General features: G+C 52.2%; 1 protein-coding gene across 4 annotated transcripts; it reads right to left on the bottom strand.

The window, feature by feature from the left end:
- Window positions 1-1,593: 1,593 nt before the first annotated feature.
- cebpa (CCAAT enhancer binding protein alpha) lies at window positions 1,594-3,883 on the bottom strand. Of its 4 annotated transcripts, none has more exons than XM_041190857.1 (2): window positions 3,533-3,883; window positions 1,594-3,490 (listed from the first exon to the last, which is right to left on the bottom strand). In XM_041190857.1, the coding sequence occupies exons 1-2, from the start codon at window positions 3,794-3,796 to the stop codon at window positions 2,771-2,773; spliced, it is 984 nt and encodes a 327-aa protein (XP_041046791.1). In that variant the 5' UTR covers window positions 3,797-3,883; the 3' UTR covers window positions 1,594-2,770. The 4 variants fall into 4 exon arrangements, with proteins under 4 accessions (XP_041046791.1, XP_041046790.1, XP_041046794.1 ...); XM_041190856.1 differs by having other exon boundaries at window positions 1,594-3,493; window positions 3,536-3,883; XM_041190860.1 differs by having other exon boundaries at window positions 1,594-3,481; window positions 3,542-3,883.
- Window positions 3,884-22,821: the final 18,938 nt, after the last annotated feature.

Here is a 22,821-nt window from a genome sequence, read left to right as displayed (position 1 = left end):
CTCATATATGCACACTGACACACAATCTCATATACACACACTGACACACATTCTCTTATAAACACAGACACACTCTCATATATACACACTGACACACACTCTCATATACACGCACTGACACACACTCTCATATACACGCACTGACACACACTCTCATGTACACGCACTGACACACACTCTCATGTACACACACTGACACACACTCTCATGTACATATAGACACATTCATATATACACACTGACACACTCATATACACGCATTGACACACACTCTCATATACACAAACTGACACACACTCTCATGTACACACAGACACACTCATATATACACACTGAAACACAGTCTCATGTACACACACTGACATACATTCTCACATATGTACACTGACACACTCATACACGCACTGACACAAACTCTCATGTACACACTGACACACTCATATGCACACTGACACACTCTTATATACACACACTGACACACAATCTCATATACACACACTGACACACACACACATATGTACACTGACACACTCTCATATACATCACAGAGTCCACACAACTGTACATCCTATGATAAAAAGAGAAAATTCCGAGGATATCTTGTCGTTTTGGCAGCATCTGTGCAGAGTTCACGCTTCAGGTCCTTTTCTGTTTTTATTTCAGATTTCCAGCATCTGCAGTATTTGATTTTTGTGGTCCTGTCTCTGTATTCGACATACAGACAGTTCACACAGACAGCTTCGGGCTACATTCTGGTTAATGGTGGGGGGGTGGGGGGGGGTCTGGATCTTGCTCAGGCCAATAGTTTTAGAGATGTTTATATGTTTTTTATCTCCCGGCAGTCTCCCTGTGCTCTTCCTGGTCTCATCTCAGTCACGCCTCACTTTCTCAATCCCGCCGCTTCCTCGGGGGTCTGTCTGTAAGTCTCTGCTCTGATTTTCTGTGAAAATGCAGAGCGAAATCAGCAGCTCCGTTTGGAAGGTGAACCCATTTACACTCAGTGCCTGGGTCAGCACTGCCTGTGCTCCCATCAAACCCAGTCCCCAAAGTCCCCACCCCAGCCCCAGCTCGGGCAGTGTTCCCGCTTTCTGGGGGGAGGGCAGTGGGAGCTCCTGGAACCCCAGCACCTGGTTTAGCGAATGTAGGATCCAGGTAAACCTCGGGAGACCGCGCCTCATGATTCGGGTCAGAGAGAAGAGAAACTGGCCAGAGGGAGACGGAGTAACCCGAGATGGAAGCGAGTTGGAGGGGGAGAGATAGAGACAGAGAGAGAGAAAGGGGAAGCGAACAGACAGGCAGACAGAGAGAGAGAGAGACAGAGACAGACAGTGAGAGAGAGAGAGACAGTGAGAGAGAGACACAGTGAGAGAGACAGAGAGAGAGAGAGAAAGGGGAAGCGGACAGACAGGAAGGCAGAGAGAGAGAGAGAGAGATAGGAGGAGATAGAAAAAAAAGGGGGAGAGTAATGGGCAAGGGGAGAAGCCTGAACAGGAGGGCAGATAGAGAGAAACAGCAAGAGGCTTTCCGCTAACCCCAAGTGAGAGCAAACCGAACCTGGGCTGAGAGACTGACACACATAAAGCGTCACAAGAGTTAAATATAATATTTCATTTATTATACATATTTTTTCATAAAATTGCATGGACAACAGGGTATCAGATATCGGTACAAATTAGTTTAAAAAAATCTTTGGAATCGCTGACAACGTTGCGAATGGAGACTGGGTGAGCCGACCGTCTCTGGGACTAAAGCAGTCAGCGGCTTCCCCTCTAAAACAAAACATCCAGAAAAAATATATATACACAGACATACAGACACATAAAACAAAGACATTCCCTCCCGCCAGAGAAAAAAATAACAAATACAAACTGACAGAGACAGCCCTGGGGTGGTGGGTAAATAAAAACCTACACACTTCACATCCAGTTCAAACAGAGCGATATCAAAAGCCAAAACCCCTTACAAACTGGGGCTGAAATATCAAACAGACACCTCCCCAGATTCTGTCCCAATGTCCAGCCCCTGAAACCTGACTCGAAATCATCGAGAAATTGGCAAGTTCCGCATGATCACACGGCTTGGGGAGGTGGGGATGGGGGGGGGTGGGGGTGATATATTTTTCCATCTATTTACTTCTCGGAGACAGTTTCTGTCATAAATTCACATGGGACAAATCTTCCTCCCCCCCACCCCGTCAGCAGTTCTGGAGCTACCCAAGCGGCAACATGGTACAAAATACTCTTTAAAGTCTCTGTGTCTAGTAATAAAATATTTTTGGTTATTTACTGATTTCTCAAACCCTTCCCCTCCCACCCCCCACCCCCACCCACTCTAACCATCGCCACCTCCCCGCAAATCCCCACCGCTCAATCTGTGTCCCAATCCCGCCCTGCTCTCCGGGTCGAGCAGCTACCCCGCACATTCTGACAGAGGCTGCACTTACTCAACATTTAAAATTTAAAAAAAAAAACACACACACACACAGACACATCTTCACCATCTGGGGTCTGAGCAGGTCCGGGATGTGGTCAGCTGCCTGGAGGGAGAGTTGGACTGGGCTGCTTGGATGGTCCAGCCCATGTTTTTAGTGTCGGCTTAAAGAGGAGTCCGGGCGGACAGAGGCGTCGCTTTGTCGGGTGTTGGTTTTTACTGAAAAGGCTTTTGGAGTTGGAGAGTTTGCAGCTCCCTCTCCCTCTCCCTGAGTCTCTCTGTGTCTCTGTGAGTCTCTCAGTGTCTCTCTCACACACACACACACACACACTGTGTGTGTTCAGGCACAGGTTCCCATCGCTTTTACCAAAGAGTCTTCAGGGAGCTGTCTGAAGAGACCCCGGAGGGTCTCCAGCTCCCGGCTCAGGTGTTCCACCCTCTTGCGGAGTCTCTCGTTGTCACTGGTCAGTTCAATCACTTTGTGCTGCGTCTCCACATTGCGCATCTTGGCTTTATCCCGGCTTTTCCTCACGGCGATGTTGTTCCGCTCCCTCCTCAGGCGGTATTCCAGGCTCGACTTGTCCACCGACTTCTTGCTTTTGGGCGGGGGTGCCGGCTGCATTTTGAGGGCGGCGGACGGGGCGCTGAGGTGCTGGGGGCTGGGCACGGGCGTGGGGGGCGGCGTGGGGTGTCCGGCTTGGAGGTGGATGGTGGTCTGGCCGCAGTGAGCGACCTGGTGCTGCAGGTGAGGCGGGTGGTGCGGCGGCTGCGGGGCGAAGGCTCCGGGCACCGGACAGCGGCTCAGCTCCTTCTCCTGCTCCCGCGGCTCCTGCTTGACCATGACTGACCTCGGCGGCCCCAGACCCTCCGCCTTGCCCCCCGCGTAGTTGTGGAGGCAGCAGAAGCCGGGCGGTTGATGCACAGGGTGGGGCGGCGGCTGGTTTCGGGGCTGCGGGACGGGCACCTTGCGGTGGTCAAACTCCGGCCCTTTGGCCTTGTCCTGGCTCAGTTTGCCCAGCCCGTGGTGGTGGTGGTGCTGCTGCTGCTGCTGGTGCTGCTGCTGGTGCTGCTGCTGCTGCTGGTGCTGCTGCTGGTGCTGCTGCTGCTGCTGGTGCTGCTGGTGGGTGAACAGATCGGCCAGAAACTCGTCATTAAACGCCGAGGGGTCGATGTAGGCGCTGATGTCGATGGAGTTCTCGTTCTCGCAAATGTCCCCCAGCTCGGAGGGGGGGTCCCGGTAGCCGAAAGCCCCCCCCTCCTGCTGCTGCTGGTGCTGCTGCTGGTGCTGCTGCTGCTGCTGCTGCTGCTGGTGCTGAGCGCTCACCACTGGCCGGGGCTCCGACTCATAGAAATTGGGCTGCTCCATGGGGTATCTAAAGGGAGCGAAACATGGTGAGGAACTGCGGGAATCCAGGGTGGCAGGAGCCCGGGAGGGGCTGCGGGGAAAGTGGGGTTGGGGGGGGGGGGGGTGGGGGTGGGGTAGAGGGTAAGGGAGGAGGGTGGAGGGGAAAGGTCTGTCCCGGGGTTGAGGGGAGGGAAAGGGGCAGGAATGTGGAGCAGACCAAATCCCAACTTTTCTTGCAGATCGTCCCAGTTGTTTGCGGTGTCCGAGCTGCAGGAGCTGCTCCCTCTGTCTGTCTGTCTGTCTGTCTGTCTGTCTCTGTGTCTGTCTGTGTGTCTGTCTCCCTGTCAGTGAGAGGCTGCAGGAGCTGCTCCCTCCCTTTTATACCCCCCACCACCACCACCACCACCACTTCCCCGCCCAGCAAAAGCGGCTCCGCCCGGGTCTTAATGCCTGGCTGCTCCAACCAGCCGAGAGCCGCCGCAGCAGAGCGAGCGGGAGGGCGGGAGGGGGGGGGGGGGGGGCAAATAACCTTTATCTCTCCCCCACCCCCACCCACCACCAACCTCGCTGATAGACCGCCCGCGGCGTTGCTCGCGGGTGTCAGTGCCATTTTTCCGAACAGGCTTGAGGGGGGGTCGAATGGGATCTTCCTGTTCCTGTTCAGGGAGGGCGCAGGGGGTTATCACAAGGCAGGAGTTGTCCACTCTAACAGCCCCTGGACATGAGGCAGTCACGTTCCCCCTGAAGTCTTTTATCCACTGGACTCTCTCACCCCCACCCTCAACTTGCTCCACTAGCCCAGAATTCTCAGTATACAATACCCCTTCACCCCCCCACCCCCTCACCCCCACCCCCTAAATCCCGCCCCTAAACCCCCACCCCCTCACCCCAACCCCTTACCCCACCCCCTCACCCCCACCCCCTAAACCCCACCCCAAACCCCCACCCCCTCACCCCCACCCCCTAAATCCCGCCCCTAAACCCCCACCCCCTCACCCCAACCCCTCACCCCCACCCCCTCACCCCCACCCCCTAAATCCCGCCCCTAAACCCCCACCCCCTCACCCCAACCCCTTACCCCACCCCTAAACCCCCACCCCCTCACCCCCACCCCCTAAACCCCACCCCTAAACCCCACCCCCTAAACCCCCACCCCCTCACCCCCACCCCTAAACCCCGCCCCTAAACCCCCACCCCCTCACCCCCACCCCTAAACCCCGCCCCTAAACCCCCACCCCCTCACCCCCACCCCCTAAATCCCGCCCCTAAACCCCCACCCCCTCACCCCAACCCCTTACCCCACCCCCTCACCCCCACCCCCTAAACCCCACCCACTAAACCCCCACCCCCTCACCCCCACCCCTAAACCCCACCCCTAAACACCCACCCCCTCACCCCCACCCCTAAACTCCGCCCCTAAACCCCCACCTCCTCACCCCCACCCCCTAAACTCCACCCCTAAACCCCCACCCTCTAAACCCTGCCCCTAAACCCCCACCCCCTCACCCCCACCCCTAAACCCCGCCCCTAAACCCCACCCCCTAAACCCCACCCCTAAACCCCCACCCCCTCACCCCCACCCCCTAAACTCCACCCCTAAACCCCCACCCTCTAAACCCTGCCCCTAAACCCCCACCCCCTCACCCCTAATCCCTAAACCCCCACCCCTTCAACCCCATCCCCTCACCCCCATCCCCTAAACCCCACCCCTAAACCCCCACCCCCTCACCCCAACCCCTAAACACCCACCCCTTCAACCCCACCCCCTAAACCCTGCCCCATAAACCCTCCCTAAACCCCCACCCCCTAATCCCTTGCCCCCTAAACCCCCACCCCCTCACCCCTAACCCCTAAACATCCACCCCTAAACCCCACCCCATAAACCCCCCCTAAACGCCCACCCCAAACCCCTGCCCCCTAAACCCCCACCCCCTAACCCCTTGCCCCCTAAACCCCCAACCCCTAACCCCTCACCCCCAAACCCCCACCCCTTAAACACCCACCCCTCACCATCCTAACCCGTCACACCTCCTCAACCCCCTCACCCTCACCCTCATAACAGCCCACACTCCTCACTACCCCCACCCTAACCACCCTCATCCTCACCCTTTTACTTGCCACATTCCTCACCCTCAGCCTCTAACTCTCCACCCCCTTCACACCCTAATCCCATAACCTCCCAACCCCCTCCCCCTCCTAACACCCCCTCACTCCCACCCCTTCACCCTCACCCCCACCCCACTAAATCCCCACCCCCTCACCCACTAACTGAGCAACCCCCAACCCTTAACCCCATTAGCTACACACCCACCCCCATCCATCACTCCTCCCCACCTCCCACACCCCTCCCCACACTGCAATACCTTTAATGAGCTGCCAATTGGTGTGAAAGGATATTTGCAAATATTCCCCAGGGTGGGGTGGGGTCGTCCTCTCTGTAAAGCCCATTCTGAAAAGTTACATGAAGAGCTTGGGATGGGTTGAAGCTCTCGAGGGGAAGGGGATTCGGCTGTTTATACTTTGCAAGGTTTACTATACCTGATTAATAATCTGTCTTTAATTAGAGACTAGCAGATGTCATGGATTTATTGCTGAAAGTTTAGAATCAGACGTTATAAACACAACAGACTGGAGAAAGTTTGATAAGGAAAGTGTTTCAGGAAGTAAATATGATACTTGCCGGAAGTGAGCTCTATTGTAAGGCTTTTGAAATATCTCACTAAATGCAACACACAGGATTGAAAGATCCATGTAGCAATACAGTGAAGGAGGTTAAAACCTCAGAATTCCTCCGAGAGAAACAACGATTCAAATCCCATTGTAAAGTTACACATTTTAACTTTACATTTCATGACAACTTATTGGATCACATTGAGATAGAAAAGGTGTTTGTCACAGTAAACACCCAAAGGAGTATGGATTCTCCCAGTGTTACATAACAAGATGCAGCACGTGGTTAGATATAGAGTACAGCTCCCTCTACACTGTCCCCATCAAACACTCCCAGGACAGGTACAGCATGGGGTTAGATACAGAGTAAAGCTCACTCTACACTGTCCCCATCAGACACTCCCAGGACAGGTACAGCACGGGGTTAGATACAGAGTAAATCTCCCTCTACAATGTCCCCATCAAAAACTCCCAGGACAGGTACAGCACGGGGTTAGATACAGAGTACAGCACCCACTACACTGTCCCCATCAAACACTCCCAGGACAGGTACAGCACGTGGTTAGATACAGAGTAAAGTTCCCTCTACACTGTCCCCATCAAACACTCCCAGGACAGGTACAGCACGGGGTTAGATACAGAGTAAAGCTCCCTCTGCATTGTCCCCATCAAACACTCCCAGGAGAGGTACAGCACGGGGTTAGATACAGAGTAAAGCTCCCTCTACACTGTCCCCATCAAACACTCCCAGGACAGGTACAGCACGGTGTTAGATACAGAGTAAAGCTCCCTCTCTGCCTGATTCTGTAACTGTGCCTCAGCCATAGCTCATATGGATTATTTGATGATTCCTGACACATTTACAGACAAGGCCATGACCCTGTAGAACATTGTTGCACATCTTGGTCAATATTTTACCAAAGACAGTTCCATTCCCCTTGTCCAGAACTCTAATCATCAGTTTTTCATCTGCATAGATAACTGGGAATGAGCTACAAACACTCGAATCTAATCTGGGTTTCTGATGATGCCTTGAGAGCTTTATTAACATCATCTGGATTCCACAGATTAGATTGCAGCCTTGGAATCACTCACTACACACTATGATGTTATAGAATACATGTCGGACTATCTCCTGCATGTCACAGAGTTCATCATTCTGGCTGGAATGCTTCGGCCACTGCCTGCTGTCCTCATTCCAATTCAGGACATGTAGACCAGTGAGGTCCTGGCTTGAAACCCCGTCTGGGCTGAGTCATTGCACCCCCCCCCCACCCATTCCTCTCCCTTCCCCTCCCCCCCGCCCCCCTCCCCCCCCAAACTTCCCCCCCCTCCCCTCCCTCCCTCCCCCCAATGCTCAATGTCAGGGATCCCGTGTGGTCATTCATGTGAAACAATGCCTGAGTGAGTGAGGTGACAGAAGTTCAACAGACACTAGCAGGAGCTGGGAGAGAATGTGAAATGTTTAAAGCCAGTGAATGTGAGCTTGCTGCGTATCATGCGATACCCCCGGGGTAGTCAGTTTCCTCTAGATACCACGTAGCTGCTAGCCCAGGTGTAACTCACTGTTTGCAGCCTGAAGCCTGTTGGCATTGGAACAGGAGTGGGGCAGGCTCACCAGAATGATACCAGGGTTAAGTGATGAGGCCAGTTTCCATAAGCATGCTGTATATTCCCTTGGCTGAGAGAGTTGAGGAGTGATCTTATCGAGGTGTTTAAAATGCTAAAAGGTTTCAATAAATATTTCCTCTGGTGGGAGTATCCAGAACAAGATAACATGGTCTTCAAATTAAAGCTCGGCCATTTCAACGTGGAACCAGGAAGTGTTTTTCCACATTAAGGATATTGGGAACCTGAAACTCTCTGACCCAAAGGACTGGATGAGGTCAAATGGAACTTCAAGACAGAGATTGGTCGATTTATGTTGCATAAAGTTATCAAAGGATATGGAGGAAAGGCAGCTATAAATAGAGTGAAGACCCAGATCAGACATGACTGATTGAATAGCAGAATAGGCTTGAGGGGCCAAATGCCACTCCCCCACCCCCCCAAACCCCCGTTCGCCTGCATTGGCATTTCATGGGTGGGACTTGTTTCTGCCCCAGCAATGGCTGCACTGGCATTTCCAATGGATAGGATCAAGTAGGGGGGCAGTAAGGTTCGGGTATGCATTGTAATTTCTCAGAAACAAAGGAAATAGAATTGCATCAAAGAATACCAGTTTCAAGGGCAATTATGGATGGGCAATAAATGACAGCCTTTCCAGCAATGTTCACATCCATGATTGGATAGATATATAAAAAATACAAGACAGAGGAGGCCATTTGACCAATCATGCCAGTGTTGGTTCTTTGAAAGATCTCTCCAATTAATCCTACTCTCCCACCCTTTCCCCATATTCCTGAAAACTTTTCCCCTTCAAATATTTATCTAATTCCCCTTTTGAAAGTTACTATTGGATCTGTTTTCACTGCCCTTTCAGGCAGTCCACTTCAGATCATAACAGATCATAACAGATCATAACAGTCCACTTCAGATCATAATAGCTTGCTGCATTCAACAAAAATTCTCATCTCCCTCCCTACTTCTTTTGCCAATCACCTTAAATCTATGTCCTCTGTTTACCCACCTGATACTGGAAACATTTGGTTCTTATTTATTCCATCGAAACCCCCTAGGGCATTGAACAGCTCTATTACATCTCCCCTTAACCTTCTCCTCTCTAAGAACAATCTCAGGTGTCCAATGTCTCCATATAACCCAAGCCCTTCATCCCTGATACTAATGTAGTAATACTCCTCTGCACTCTCTCCATGGTGTTGGCATCCTTCCTATTGAGCATTCCTGGCTGGTCTTCTACATTCCATCCTCCGTAAGCTTGACTTCGCCCAAAACTCTGCTGCCCAGATGTTAACTCCCAGCAAGTCCCCTTCCCCTATCATTTGCTGACCTACATTGGCTCCCGGTCAAGCAACACCTTGATTTTAAAATTCTCATCTTTGCTTTCAAATCCCTCCATGGTCTTGCCACGTCCCTATCTGTGTAATCTCCTGTAACCCCATAACTCTCTGAGATACCTCCAGTACTGACCTCTTGTGCATTCCTAATAATTGCTTCACCATTGGTATTCTTGCCTTTGGTCACCAGGACCCTAAGCTCTGGAATATGCTCCCTACATCTCTCTGCCTCTCCACCTCACTTTCCTCTTTTTGGACACTTTTTAAACCTACCTCTTTCACCAAGTTTTTGGTAATCTGACCTACTATCTCCTTATGTGTCTCGGTGTGGTATTCTGTTTTATAATGCTCCTGAAAACAACTTGGGATGTTTCATTGTGTTATAGGTTCCGTATAATTACAAGTTGTTATTGTTGCATGGTGACCAGTGATGCGTCCAGTATTCCAGTGAGGCCTAACAGGGAATCCTGCAGAGGAGAGGGATGACCCCAGCAAGGAGGGGGCCCAGCACCCAGCACCTCTTAAACCTGACCCCCAGCAAGAGGTTGGGGGAACAAGCGATTGCCTGGCGCCTCTTATACCTAACCCTAGTGTGGAGGATGCACAAAGATTGTCTGGTGACCCTTGAACTGGACCCTCGGGGCAGAGTGGGGGTGTGGAGGAGGGGGTCAGAGTGGAAACTGAAGCGAAAGGAATGGTACAATATCCAGCATTCTCTCAAACAAAGATCTGAATGTAGGAAATATTCAAATGAATTCTTATCCACTGTTCTGCTGTTACCTTCATCTCTCTCCCTCCATCCCGACATGCAGCTCTCTTCATACTCCGAGATTTTTCTGACTAAACACCTCAGCAGCACTCACAACCTGATTCATCTCTTTACAGAATCAGAATCCATTCAACAATCAACAAGGCCAAAATCAATCACTCCTGTGAAGGGTTCACAGATGCAAACATTAAAAAAATATATAAAATAAAACTACAGTAAGGATTGCATATAAAAAATGCGATAGGTGAGGAGGTTTTGCTGGTGGATTGGAACTGGGCAGGTATGGTTACCTAGCAACAGGCCTGTACTTCCAACACCACTGATAACCATTTAATCAGCTCCTCCCCTGTTTACTTCTACTGTGAACATTTATATATAACATGCAACTTTCTTTTTAAAGTTTTTAAAATATATTTATTCTCTCACAGGATGTGGGGGTCACTGGCAAGACCAGCATTTGTTGTCCATCCCTAATTGCCTTTGAACTGAGGGGCTTGCTAGGGCCATTTCAGGGGGCAGTTAAGAGTCAACCACATTGCTGTGGGTCTGGAGTCACATGTAGGCCAGACCAGGTAAGGATGGCAGATTTCCTTCCCGAAAGGGCATTAGTGGACCAGATGGGTTTTTATGATAATCAATGATAGTTCCATGGTCGTCATTACTGAGACTAGCTTTGAATCTGAGATTTTATTAATGGAATTTAAATTCCACCAGCTGCTGTGGTGGGATTTGAACCCATGTCCCCAGAGGATTAGCCTGGGTCTCTGGATCACTAGGCCATGACAGGGGGAAGATTGTGGTGTAGTGGTCATGTTACTAGGCCAGTAATATTCTGGCAGTTAGTGGAATTTAAATTCAATTAATAATCTCATCAGATAAAAAAGGATTTCCTCATGTTGCCTTTGATCATTTTGCCCCATAAATCTGTCTCCTCTGGTTACGGACCCTTCTCCTTATTTACTCTTATTCAAACCCTTCACTTTTTTGCTGCTCTCAGAACAACCTCAGTCTTTTAATGTAACTGAAATCCCTAATTCTTGGTACCATGTTGTGGAGAGGTGGCGGCACAGTGGTATCATGACTAGACTAGAGACACAAGGCAATCCTCTGAGGACTTGGGTTTAAATCCTACCACAGCAGATGATGAAATTTGAATTCAATAAAAAAAATCTGGAATTAAAGTCTGATGATGACTGAAACCATTGCTGTAAAAAACCCATCTGGTTCACTAGTGCCCTTTTAGGAAGGAAACTGGTCCAGCCTATGTGTGGTTGTGACTCTTAAATACCTGCTGAACAATAGCAGTTAGGGATGGGCTATAATGCTGGCCTGGCCAGCAATGTCCACATCCCATGAAAAGTGACTGGCATCTTTCCTAAAGTACAATGCCTGGAAGAAAATACAATGCTCCAGCTAAGACCTAACCGGGGATTTGGAGAGGTTTTGCAACACCTCCTGACTTCTGTACTCCATGCCTCACTCAGTGAAGCCAAGGCTTCCATGGTTTTTTTAGCAGTCCTTCTCAACGCTAACCTCCTCACACCTTTAAAGACTTTTGTCTGGACATCACCAGGTTAGTCTGTTCCTGTACCGCCTTTAAAATTTCATTTATACTGCCTTTCCTCATTCTTCCCAGCAAAATATATCACTTCTCCATCTAGAATTTCATCTGCTATGTGTCTGCCCATTTCATCAAACCATCTATATCAATTTGGATACCAGATCTGACACCTTTTTTTGTGGGATGGGTTTTTATGACAATCAACAATGATTTCATGGTCATTATCAGACTTCTAATTCCAGATTTCTATTAAATTCAAATTCCACCACCTGCTGTGAGGGGACTTGAACCCCAGCCCCCAGAGCATTACCCTGGGATTACCAGCCCAGTGACAATACCATCATGCCACCACCACTCCCCCTGGGCTGCAACCTTCTTTACTGGACATGAAGCATAGTGACAAAGGAAACAATCTCAAATTATTTTTTAACATAATTCATTCCTGACAAAGTTAACTTGAACAAACAAATTCCAGAACCTTTGGAATCCTCACAAATGCTAATCCAAGTCCTCACTGTACAATTACAGAATTTTTTTTAAAAACAACACAAAGAGGGCAGAACCAAGGAACGAGTCCATATAGACCACAACACTTGAGAAGTCCAAAACTAAGAACCTAAGGCTGTTTCAGTGGAGTTTGATGCTGCAGCTATTTACGCTAAAAAGTGGTGCCTGTTGCCAGTTAAAGCAATCTGCTGGCGATGTCCTGTCAAGAGTTTAAAGAACAAGAGATGATAATAATGCCCCAAAGCCAAGTGAACATATTGAGTTTTATGGGATTGTGATAACAACTGTATTTTTTTATTCATTTCTGGGATGTGGGTGTCGCTGGCTGGGCCAGCATTTTTTTTGCCTATCTCTAATTGCCCTTGAGAAGGTGGTGGTGAGCTGCCTTCTTGAACCGCTGCAGTCCGTGTGGTGTAGGTACACACACAGTGCAGTTAGGGAAGGAGTTCTAGGATTTTGACCCAGTGACAGTGAAGGAACGGTGATATATTTCCAAGTCAGGATGGTGAGTGACTTGGAGGGGAACTTCCAGGTGGTGGTGTTCCCATCTATCTGCTGCCCTTGTCCTTCTAAATAGTAGTGGTTGTTGATTTGGAAGGTGCTGTCTAAGGAGCATTGGTGAATTCCTGCAGAGCATCTTGTAGATGGCACACACTGCTGCTACTGTGCGTTGGTGGTGGGAGGAGTGAATGTTTGTGGATGTGGTGACAATCAAGCAGGCTGCTTTGCCCTGGACAGTGCCAAGTTTCTTGAGTGCTGTGGGAGTTGCACTCATCCAGGCAACTGGGGAGTATTCCATCACACTCCTGACTTGTGCCTTGTAGATAGTGGACAGGCTTTGGGGAGTCAGGAGGTGAGTTACTCATCGCAGGATTCCCAGCCTCTGACCTGCTGTTGTAGCCACAGTATTTATATGGCTAGTCCAGCTCATTTTCTGGTCAATGGTAACCCCCAGGATGTTGATAGTGGGGGATTCAGTGAGGGTAATGCCATTGAATGTCAAGGGGTGATGGTTAGATTCTCTCTTGTTGGAGATGGTCATTGCCTGGCACTTGTGTGGCACGAATGTTACTTACCACTTGTCAGCCCAAGCCTGGATATTGTCCAGGTCTTGCTGCATTTAGACAGGGACTGCTTCAGTATCTGAGGAGTTGCGAATGGTTCTGAACATTGTGCAATCATCAGGGAACATCCTCACTCCTGACCTTATGATGGTCATTGATGAAGCAGCTGAAGATGGTTGGGCCGAGGACACTACCCTGAGGAACTCCTGCAGTGATGTCCTGGAACTGAGGTGATTGACCTCCAACAACCACAACCATCTTCTTTTGTGCTAGGTATGACTCCAACCAGCGGAGAGTTTTCCCCTGATTCCTATTGACTCCAGTTTTGCTAGGGCTCCTTGATGCCACACTCGGTCAAATGCTGCCTTGATGTCAAGGGCAGTCATTCTCACCTCACCTCAGGAGTTCAGCTCTTTTGACAATGTTTGAACCAAGGCTGTAATGAGGGCAGGAATAAGTGGCCCTGGCAGAACCCAAACTGGGCATCAGTGAGCAGGTTATTGCTACGCAAGTGCTGCTTGATAGCACTGTTAATGACCGCTTCCATTACTTTACTGATGATGGAGAGTAGACTGATGGAGCAGTAATTGGCCGGGTTGGATTTGTCCTGCTTTTTGTGTACAGGACATACCTGGACACATAGCCGGGTAGATGCCAGTGTTGGAACTGTACTGTAGCAGCTTGGCTAGGGCCATGGCAAGTTAGAACCATAGAAACATAGAAAGGTTACAGCACAGAAGGAGGCCATTCGGCCCATCTTGTCCATGCCAGCTCGAGGACACCCAAGGTGCCCTTTCTAATCCCACCTTCCTGCACCCGGCCCATAGCCCTGCAGCTTACAGCACTTTAGGTGCAGATCCAGGTACTTTTTAAAAGAGTTTAGAGTTTCTGCCTCTACCACCAACTTGGGCAGCGAATTCCAGACACCCACTACCCTCTGTGTAAAAAAGTTCTTCCTCATGTCCCCCCTACACCTTCTGCCACTTATCTTGAATCTATGTCCCCTGGTTCTAGAATTCTCCACCAAGGGAAACAATTTTATCCTGTCCACTCTATCTATTCCCCTCATAATTTTGTACACCTCAATCAAGTCACCTCTCAGCCTTCTTTGTTCTAAGGAAAATAGCCCCAACCTATCCAATCTCTCCTCGTAGCTACACTTTTCTAACCCTGGCAACATTCTTGTAAACCTCCTCTGCACTCTCTCCACAGCTATTACATCCTTCCTGTAATGTGGTGACCAGAACTGCACACAATACTCCAGTTGTGGCCTCACCAGTATTTTATACAATTCCAACATTATATCCTTACTTTTATATTCTATACCTCTGCCAATGAAGGAGAGCATTCCATATGCCTTCTTTACAACCTTGTCTACTTGAACTGTTGCCTTCAGGGACCTGTGTACTTGTACGCCAAGATCTCTCACTTCATCTACCCCTCTTAGTATATTCCCATTTATTATGTAATCCCTGTAACTGTTTGACCTCCCTAAATGTATGACCTCACAATTCTCTATGTTAAAATCCATCTGCCACTTTACCACCCGCTCCACCAACTTCAGTACTATTGCTGGAACATTGTCAGGGCCCATAGCATTTGCAGTATCCACTGCCTTCAGCCATTTCATAATATCACCTGGAGTGAATCGAATTGGCTAGAGACTGGCATCCACTCGGCATTTCTGGATGAAGATTCTTGCAAATGCATCAGCCTTATCTTTTGCACTGATGTGCTGGGCTCCTCCATCATTGAGGATGGGGATATTTATGGAGCCTCCTCCTCCAGTGAGTTGTTTAATTGTCCATCACCATCCACAACTGGATGTGGCAGGGCTGCAGAGTTTAGATCTGATCCTTTGGTTGTGGGGTCACTTAGCTCTGTCTATCACCTGCTGCTTATGCTGTTTGACACACAAGTAGTCCTGTGTTGTAACTTCACCAGGTTGACACCTCATTTTTAGGTATGCCTGGTGCTGCTCCTGACATGCCCTCCTGCACTCTTCATTGAACCACGGTTGATCCCCTGGATTGATGGTAATGGTAGAGTGGGGGATATGCAGGGCCATGAGGTTATAGATTGTGGTTGAGTACAATTCAGCTGCTGCTGATGGCTCACAGCACATCATGGATGCCCAGTCTTGAGTTGCTAGATCTGTTTGAAATCGATCCCATTTAGCACGGTGGTAGTGCCACACTACACAATGGAGGGTATCCTCAATGTGAAGGTGGGACTTCGTCTCCACAATGACTGTGCGGTGTTCACTCCTACTCATCCTGTCATGGACAGATGCATATGCGGCAGGCAGGTTGGTGAGGATGAGGTCAAGTATGTTTTTCCCTCTTGTTGGTTCCCTCACCACCTGCTGCAGACCCAGTCTAGTAGCTATGTCCTTTAGGACTGGGCCAGCTCAGTCAGTAGTGGTGCTACCGAGCCACTCTTGGTGATGGACATTGAAGTCCCCCACCCAGAGTACATTCTGTGCCCTTGCCACCCTCAGTGCTTCCTCCAAATTATGTTCAATATGGGGGAGGCACTGAGTTATCTGCTGAGGGAGGGTGGTACGCGGTAATCAGCAGGAGGTTTCCTTGCCCATGTTTGACCTGATGCCATGAGCCTTCATGGGGTCCAGAGTCGATGTTGAGGACTCCCAGGGCAACTCCCTCCCGACTGTATACCACTGTGTCCCCACCTCTACTGGGTCTGTCCTGCCGGTGGGACAAGATATACCCAGGGACGGTGATGGTGGAGTCTGGGACATGTCTGTAATGGAGCCTGTTTTGTGATTACAGTGTTTCATTGTTGTTACTTTTATAACCTGTAAAACACCAGTTGTCAAAGTATTAACTTTAAACACAGCAGCAAAGCTTCCTTTTTACCAAGGGGGACGGGGGTGGGGGCACAGGGGGTGGTGCTGGGGGGCGGGGGTGGGGGGGGGGGTGGTGCGTGGTGGTGGTGGCAGTATGTCAACCTTTGACCCAGAAACAGTCCAGTAAGAAAAACTTATAATCTCTTTAAAATGTCTGTAAATCTGTAATTGTTTTCAAGAATGTTGTAAAAGGGCTTCTGAGAGTTACCATCAATTGTAAAGTGATCAATAGTAATTTTCTTGAGTAATGAAAAATATCAGCCCTTCTGACCTGTTTACCCATGACTTGGCAGCAGTATCAGCTGCAAGGAAGTCCTAAGCAAGGAAGTTCTGTGGCCCGGCATAAAGGATAGCTGTAGACAAAGGAGAGCTGGAGCAGAGGGGAGAACAGAGAATGCACATTTATAAGGTGCTGTGTGTGTGTGTGTGTGTGTGTGTGTGTGTAATGCAGGTAAATGTGACAGACAGCCGAAGACAAGGTTAGAACAAGGACTGTCAATTGGGCAATTTTATTGCTGCTGTTTCAGTTTTGCCAGAGCCAGCCAGACTGTTTAATGGAGCTTATTAAAAGGATGGAATAAAGGAGTCTCTGGGGAATCTGTGCCATTAAGACTGCCGTGAACTGAGCAAACCAAGTTCTGCTGTTCAGGTGATGACCGTCTCCAGGGTCCTCGAGTGGAATAAGGCTGCCAGTGAATGCGGTTTGAAGACCGAATTGATTGAATGGGAAAGTAAGAAATCGTACTTACCAGGGGCTGAGTTAGAGAACTTTGGAACTGCATGTGGTGCCACATGTGTGTGAGGAATGACGCAAGCGCCTGTGGTTGCGTAAGACATAACTGTTGTATCGTCTATTTACCTTTTTATTTCAAGTATCGTTGCCCGTTAATTCATGTATAATTTATATTGGTTTTGATTTGTGTTAAAGTAAAAGTGACAAGAAGCAAAATCTTGTTGGTAATTCCTTCATTTGTGGGGTGGTTCAGTAAAGTTGGTTATTTTTGGTCTCTGGTCCTCCGATGGGGATCATAACACCACACAAAGGGACATGGCCAGCAATTACATATGAATGCCACCACCTGCAGACCACACCGAGTATATTGCTGCTGCTCAGAATGCTGGAACTCCCACCATAACACCACTGAGGGTGTATCCACAGCACATGGACTACAACAGTTCAGCAGGCAGCTCGCCACCACCTTCTCAAAGGGTAACTAGTGATGGTCAGTAAATGCTGGCCCAGCCAGCGAAGCCCATATTCCATATAAAGGAAATACTGCTTTTTCTCAAAGAGTGGCAAGGGATTTTTAGCCTGAACTACAGAATAGACAGGCAGGTCACTCTATCAGTGCAGCACTCTCTCCGTTATGAGATTATCAGTTAAGGTTATGTCCTGGAGTGACTGTTGCATTTAGAGTCTCCTGGGTCAGATGCAAGAACGGAAGTTCAGTTCCAGGAGGCTGCAGACTGGACTGGAAGAGGTACTGGGGAAAGGGGCAGGTTAAAAGTCTTCCCCTATCGCACCAGCATCCTCTTGGGGAAAGTTGAGCACGCACAGGACATTAAACACGGAATTTCCTTGATGTAACTGCAAGTTAGTATTAAACGAGCCATGATAATGTCCCAATTATAAATTCTGCGTGTGCATGTTATTGTGCACTGTTGACACGGTGCTGACAAATCAGTAGTTGTATAAATAATGTGTGCCAGCTCAGACACTCAACAAAAAAACATGAAGGCAACCATACAGTTGAGCTGTTGTATGTTATAAACATTAACAGTGCCACTGGATGAGTGAAAGCTGTAATCCAATGGTCATACAAACAGTATTTGGAGCATGAAATGTTTGCCACAGGGGCTGGTGGAGACAGAGACCATTCTATTTTCAAGGAAAATTGATGGAATGATACAGCGCAGGAGGCCATTCGGCCCATTGTACCTGTGCTGGTTCTTTGAAGCAGCTATCCAATTAGTCCCAATCCCCCAGTATTTCCTCCTAACCCTGCATTATTTTTTCTCTTTTTTTAAGTATTTATCTAATTCTCTTTTAAAAATTACAAGTGAATCTGTTTCCATTGACCCTCTTAGGCAGCGCATTCCAGATCACAACAACTTGCTGCATAAAAACATTCTCATCTGCCTTCAGCTTTTCTGTAACTGCCCCTCCCCTCCCCTCCTCCCCTCCCCTCCCCTCCCCTCCCCTCCTCCCCTCCCCTCCCCTCCTCCTCCTCCTCCTCCCCTCCCCTCCCCTCCCCTCCTCCCCTCCCCTCCCCTCCCCTCCTCCTCCTCCTCCTCCCCTCCCCTCCTCCTCCTCCTCCTCCCCTCCTCCTCCTCCTCCTCCCCTCCCCTCCTCCCCTCCCCTCCCCTCCTCCTCCCCTCCCCCCCTCCCCTCCCCTCCTCCTCCTCCCCTCCCCTCCCCTCCTCCCCTCCCTCCCCTCCCCTCCTCCCCTCCCCTCCTCCTCCTCCTCCTCCTCCTCCCCTCCCCTCCCCTCCCCTCCTCCCCTCCCCTCCCCTCCCCTCCTCCTCCTCCTCCTCTCCTCCTCCTCCTCCTCCTCCCCTCCCCTCCTCCCCTCCCCTCCTCCTCCTCCCCTCCTCCCCTCCCCTCCTCCTCCTCCTCCTCCCCTCCCCTCCCCCCCTCCCCTCCCCTCCTCCTCCTCCCCTCCCCTCCCCTCCTCCCCTCCCCTCCCCTCCCCTCCTCCTCCTCCTCCTCCCCTCCCCTCCCCTCCCCTCCCCTCCTCCCCTCCTCCTCCTCCCCTCCTCCCCTCCCCTCCCCTCCTCCCCTCCCCTCCCCTCCCCTCCTCCCCTCCCCTCCCCTCCTCCCCTCCCCTCCCCTCCTCCTCCTCCTCCTCCCCTCCCCTCCCCTCCTCCTCCTCCCCTCCCCTCCTCCCCTCCTCCTCCTCCTCCCCTCCCCTCCCCCCTCCCCTCCCCTCCCCTCCCCTCCTCCCCTCCCCTCCCCTCCTCCTCCTCCCCTCCCCTCCCCTCCTCCCCTCCCCTCCCCTCCCCTCCTCCCCTCCCCTCCTCCCCTCCCCTCCTCCTCCCCTCCCCTCCCCTCCTCCCCTCCCCTCCTCCCCTCCCCTCCTCCCTCCTCCTCCTCCTCCTCCTCCCCTCCCCCCCTCCTCCTCCCCCTCCCCTCCCCTCCTCCCCTCCTCCTCCTCCCCTCCCCTCCCCTCCTCCCCTCCCCATCTCCCCTCCCCTCCTCCCCTCCCCTCCTCCCCTCCTCCTCCTCCCCTCCCCTCCCCTCCTCCTCCCCCTCCCCTCCCCTCCTCCTCCCCTCCCCTCCCCTCCCCTCCCCCTCCTCCCCTCCCTCCTCCTCCTCCCCTCCCTCCCCTCCTCCTCCCCTCCCCTCCCCTCCCCTCCTCCTCCCCTCCCCTCCTCCTCCCCTCCCCTCCTCCTCCCCTCCCCTCCCCTCCTCCTCCTCCTCCCCTGCCCTCCCCTCCCCTCCCCTCCTCCCCTCCCCTCCCCTCCTCCCCTCCCCTCCTCCTCCCCTCCCCTCCCCTCCTCCTCCCCTCCCCTCCCCTCCTCTCCTCCCCTCCCCTCCTCCCCTCCCCTCCTCCCCTCCTCCCCTCCCCTCCCCTCCTCCTCCTCCCCTCCCCTCCTCCTCCTCCTCCTCCCCTCCCCTCCTCCCCTCCCTCCCCTCCCCTCCCCTCCTCCTCCTCCCCTCCCCTCCTCCCCTCCTCCCCTCCACTCCTCCTCCTCCTCCCCTCCCCTCCTCCTCCTCCTCCTTCTCCCCTGCCCTCCCCTCCCCTCCCCTCCCCTCCTCCTCCTCCTCCCCTCCCCTCCTCCCCTCCTGCCCTACCCTCCCCTCCTCCCCCCCTCCCCTCCCTCCTCCTCCTCCTCCCCTCCCTCCTCCCCTCCCCTCCTCCTCCTCCTCCCCTCCCCTCCTCCCCTCCTCCCCTCCCCTCCTCCTCCTCCCCTCCCCTCCCCTCCTCCTCCTCCCCTCCCCTCCTCCTCCTCCTCCTCCTCCCCTCCTCCTCCTCCTCCTCCTCCCCTCCCCTCCTCTCCTCCCCTCCCCTCCCCTCCTCCCTCCCTCCTCCTCCTCCTCCCCTCCCCTCCCTCCTCCCCTCCCCTCCCCTCCTCCTCCCCCTCCCCTCCCCTCCTCCCCCTCCCCTCCCCTCCTCCCCTCCCCTCCCCTCCCCTGCTCCTCCCCCCCTCTCCCCTCCTCCCCTCCCCTCCCCTCCTCCCCTCCCCTCCCCTCCTCCCCTCCCCTCCTCCCCCCCTCTCCCCTCCTCCCCTCCCCTCCTCCCCTCCCCTCCCCTCCTCCCCTCCCCTCCTCCCCTGCTCCTCCCCTCCTCCCCTCCCCTCCTCCCCTCCCCTCCTCCCCTCCCCTCCTCCCCTCCCCTCCCCTCCTCCCGTACCCTCCTCCCCTCCCCTCCCCTGCTCCTCCTCCCCTCTCCCCTCCTCCCCTCCCCTCCTCCCCTCCCCTCCTCTCCTCCCCTCCTCCCCTCCCCTCCTCCCCTGCTCCTCCCCTCCTCCCCTCCCCTCCTCCCCTGCTCCTCCCCTCCTCCCCTCCCCTCCTCCCCTGCTCCTCCCCTCCTCCCCTCCCCTCCTCCCCCCTCTCCCCTCCTCCCCTCCCCTCCTCCCCTCCCCTCCTCCCCTGCTCCTCCCCTCCTCCCCTCCTCCTCCTCCCCTCCCCTCTCCCCCCTCCCCTCCTCCCCTCCCCTCCTCCCCTCCCCTCCTCCCCTGCTCCTCCCCTCCCCTCCCCTCCCCTCCCCTCCTCCCCTCCCCCTCCCCTCCTCCCCTCCCCTCCTCCCCTGCTCCTCCCCTCCTCCCCTCCCCTCCTCCCCTCCCCTCCCCTCCTCCCCTCCCCTCCTCCCCTCCCCTCCTCCCCTGCCCTCCTCCCCTGCCCTCCCCTCCTGCTCCTCCCCTCCCCTCCTCCCCTCCCCTCCTCCCCTCCCCTCCCCTCCTCCCCTGCTCCTCCCCTCCTCCCCTCCCCTCCTCCCCTCCCCTCCTCCCCTCCCCTCCTCCCCTGCTCCTCCCCTCCTCCCCTGCCCTCCCCTCCTCCCCTCCCCTCCTCCCCTCCCCTCCTCCCCTCCCCTCCCCTCCTCCCCTGCTCCTCCCCTCCTCCCCTGCCCTCCCCTCCTCCTCTCGCCTCCTCCCCTCCCCTCCTCCCCTGCTCCTCTCCCCTCCTCTCCGCTCCTCCCCCACCTCTCCCCTCCTCCCCTGCTCCTCCCCTCCCCTCCCCTGCTCCTCCCTGACTCCTTCTCCCACTCCCCACAAGCCCCTTCCCTCATAATTTCCATTTAACTCACCAAATCACTTTTGGATATTTTTTGTAGGTTGAAGCTTCATAAAAATGCAAGTTGACGGCCACCCAAAGCCTTCCTCAGAACCGCCAGTCCTCTTAATCTCCTCATACTCCAAACACACTGCCCCATCCCAGAGGCACCACTAAACACCAAATATTCCCCCTCCTCATCTTTCCCCTTCACCTCTCCCTCCAAACTCTCCTTCTCCTCACCACCCAACCCCCTCTCTCTCTCTCCATCCAGACCCCCATCCCCCTTTCCGTCTATCCCCCCTCCCCCTCTCCATCTATCCATTCCCCCTCCCCCTCTCCATCCAGAGTCTGCTCCCCAGGTTCATCCTGTCAGAGAGACTGTAACAACACAAAGAGGCAACAAGGAGGGAGCGGAGCTACAATCAAAAAGGAAAGAGGCAGAGAAACAAAAAACAACAACACAGAAATAAAGAGTAAAGAAACCAAACTGAGGAGGTTAGAGAAAGAACAATCAGCATAAGATTGTGTTTAATGACATTTATATAACTATGATTTAAACTTGTACATAATTATTATAAATTTCTATATTGCAAATAATGCTTTATAATTACATTGACGTGTAACTCAATACAATTAGATATAATTAACTGTAATACCACAGAAAAGTCAGTAACTATCGATCAAATGTGATAAACCAATTCATCCAGTCTCCAGTTCTCATGATATTAGATGTAGAGCAACCTCATGGAGAAAAAGCTAACACCCTCATGTTGCTGTTGCTGACCTCTACATGAAGTTAAAGAGCACTTTCCAATTTCCAAACTTCATTGACCACTCGCTAGTTAAAGTGTGATTCACCCCACTCTGTGTTAGAGTCGTAGATTTTTCTTGTCCTTAAACAGGTAGAAAGAGGGACACCCTGATCACAACTGACCCTGCCATTGATTTTAAAATCACAGCATTCTCTAGGTTCAGGAATTATACCTTTAGATTGGAGAGTTGCAAATGTTACTCCATTACTTAAAAAGGGAGAAGCCAGGAAGCTTCAGACTTATCAGTTTAACAGTAGCCACTCAGCCCCTCGAGCCTGCTCCGCCATTCAATAAGATCACGGCTGATCTGACTGTAACCTCAACTCCACACTCCCACCTAGCCCTGATAACCTTTCACCCCCTTGTTAATCAAAAATCTATCTACCCCTGCCTTAAAAATATTCACAGACTCTGCTTCCATTGCCTTTTGAGGAAGAGAGTTCCAAAGACTCACGACCCTTTGCGAGAACAAATTTGCCTCATCTCTGTCTTAAATGGGTGACTCCTTATCTTTAAACAGTGACCCCTAGTTCTAGATTCTCCCACTAGAGGAAACATTCTCTCCACATCCACCCTGTCAAGGCCCCTCAGGATCTTATATGTTTCAATCAAGTCGCCT

This window comes from Carcharodon carcharias, chromosome 7, assembly GCF_017639515.1.
Source record: "Carcharodon carcharias isolate sCarCar2 chromosome 7, sCarCar2.pri, whole genome shotgun sequence".
NCBI classification, from domain to species: Eukaryota; Metazoa; Chordata; class Chondrichthyes; order Lamniformes; family Lamnidae; genus Carcharodon; species Carcharodon carcharias.
The sequence above is the reverse complement of the archived record's forward strand: the minus strand, read 5'-3'. Positions and strand labels throughout refer to the sequence as shown.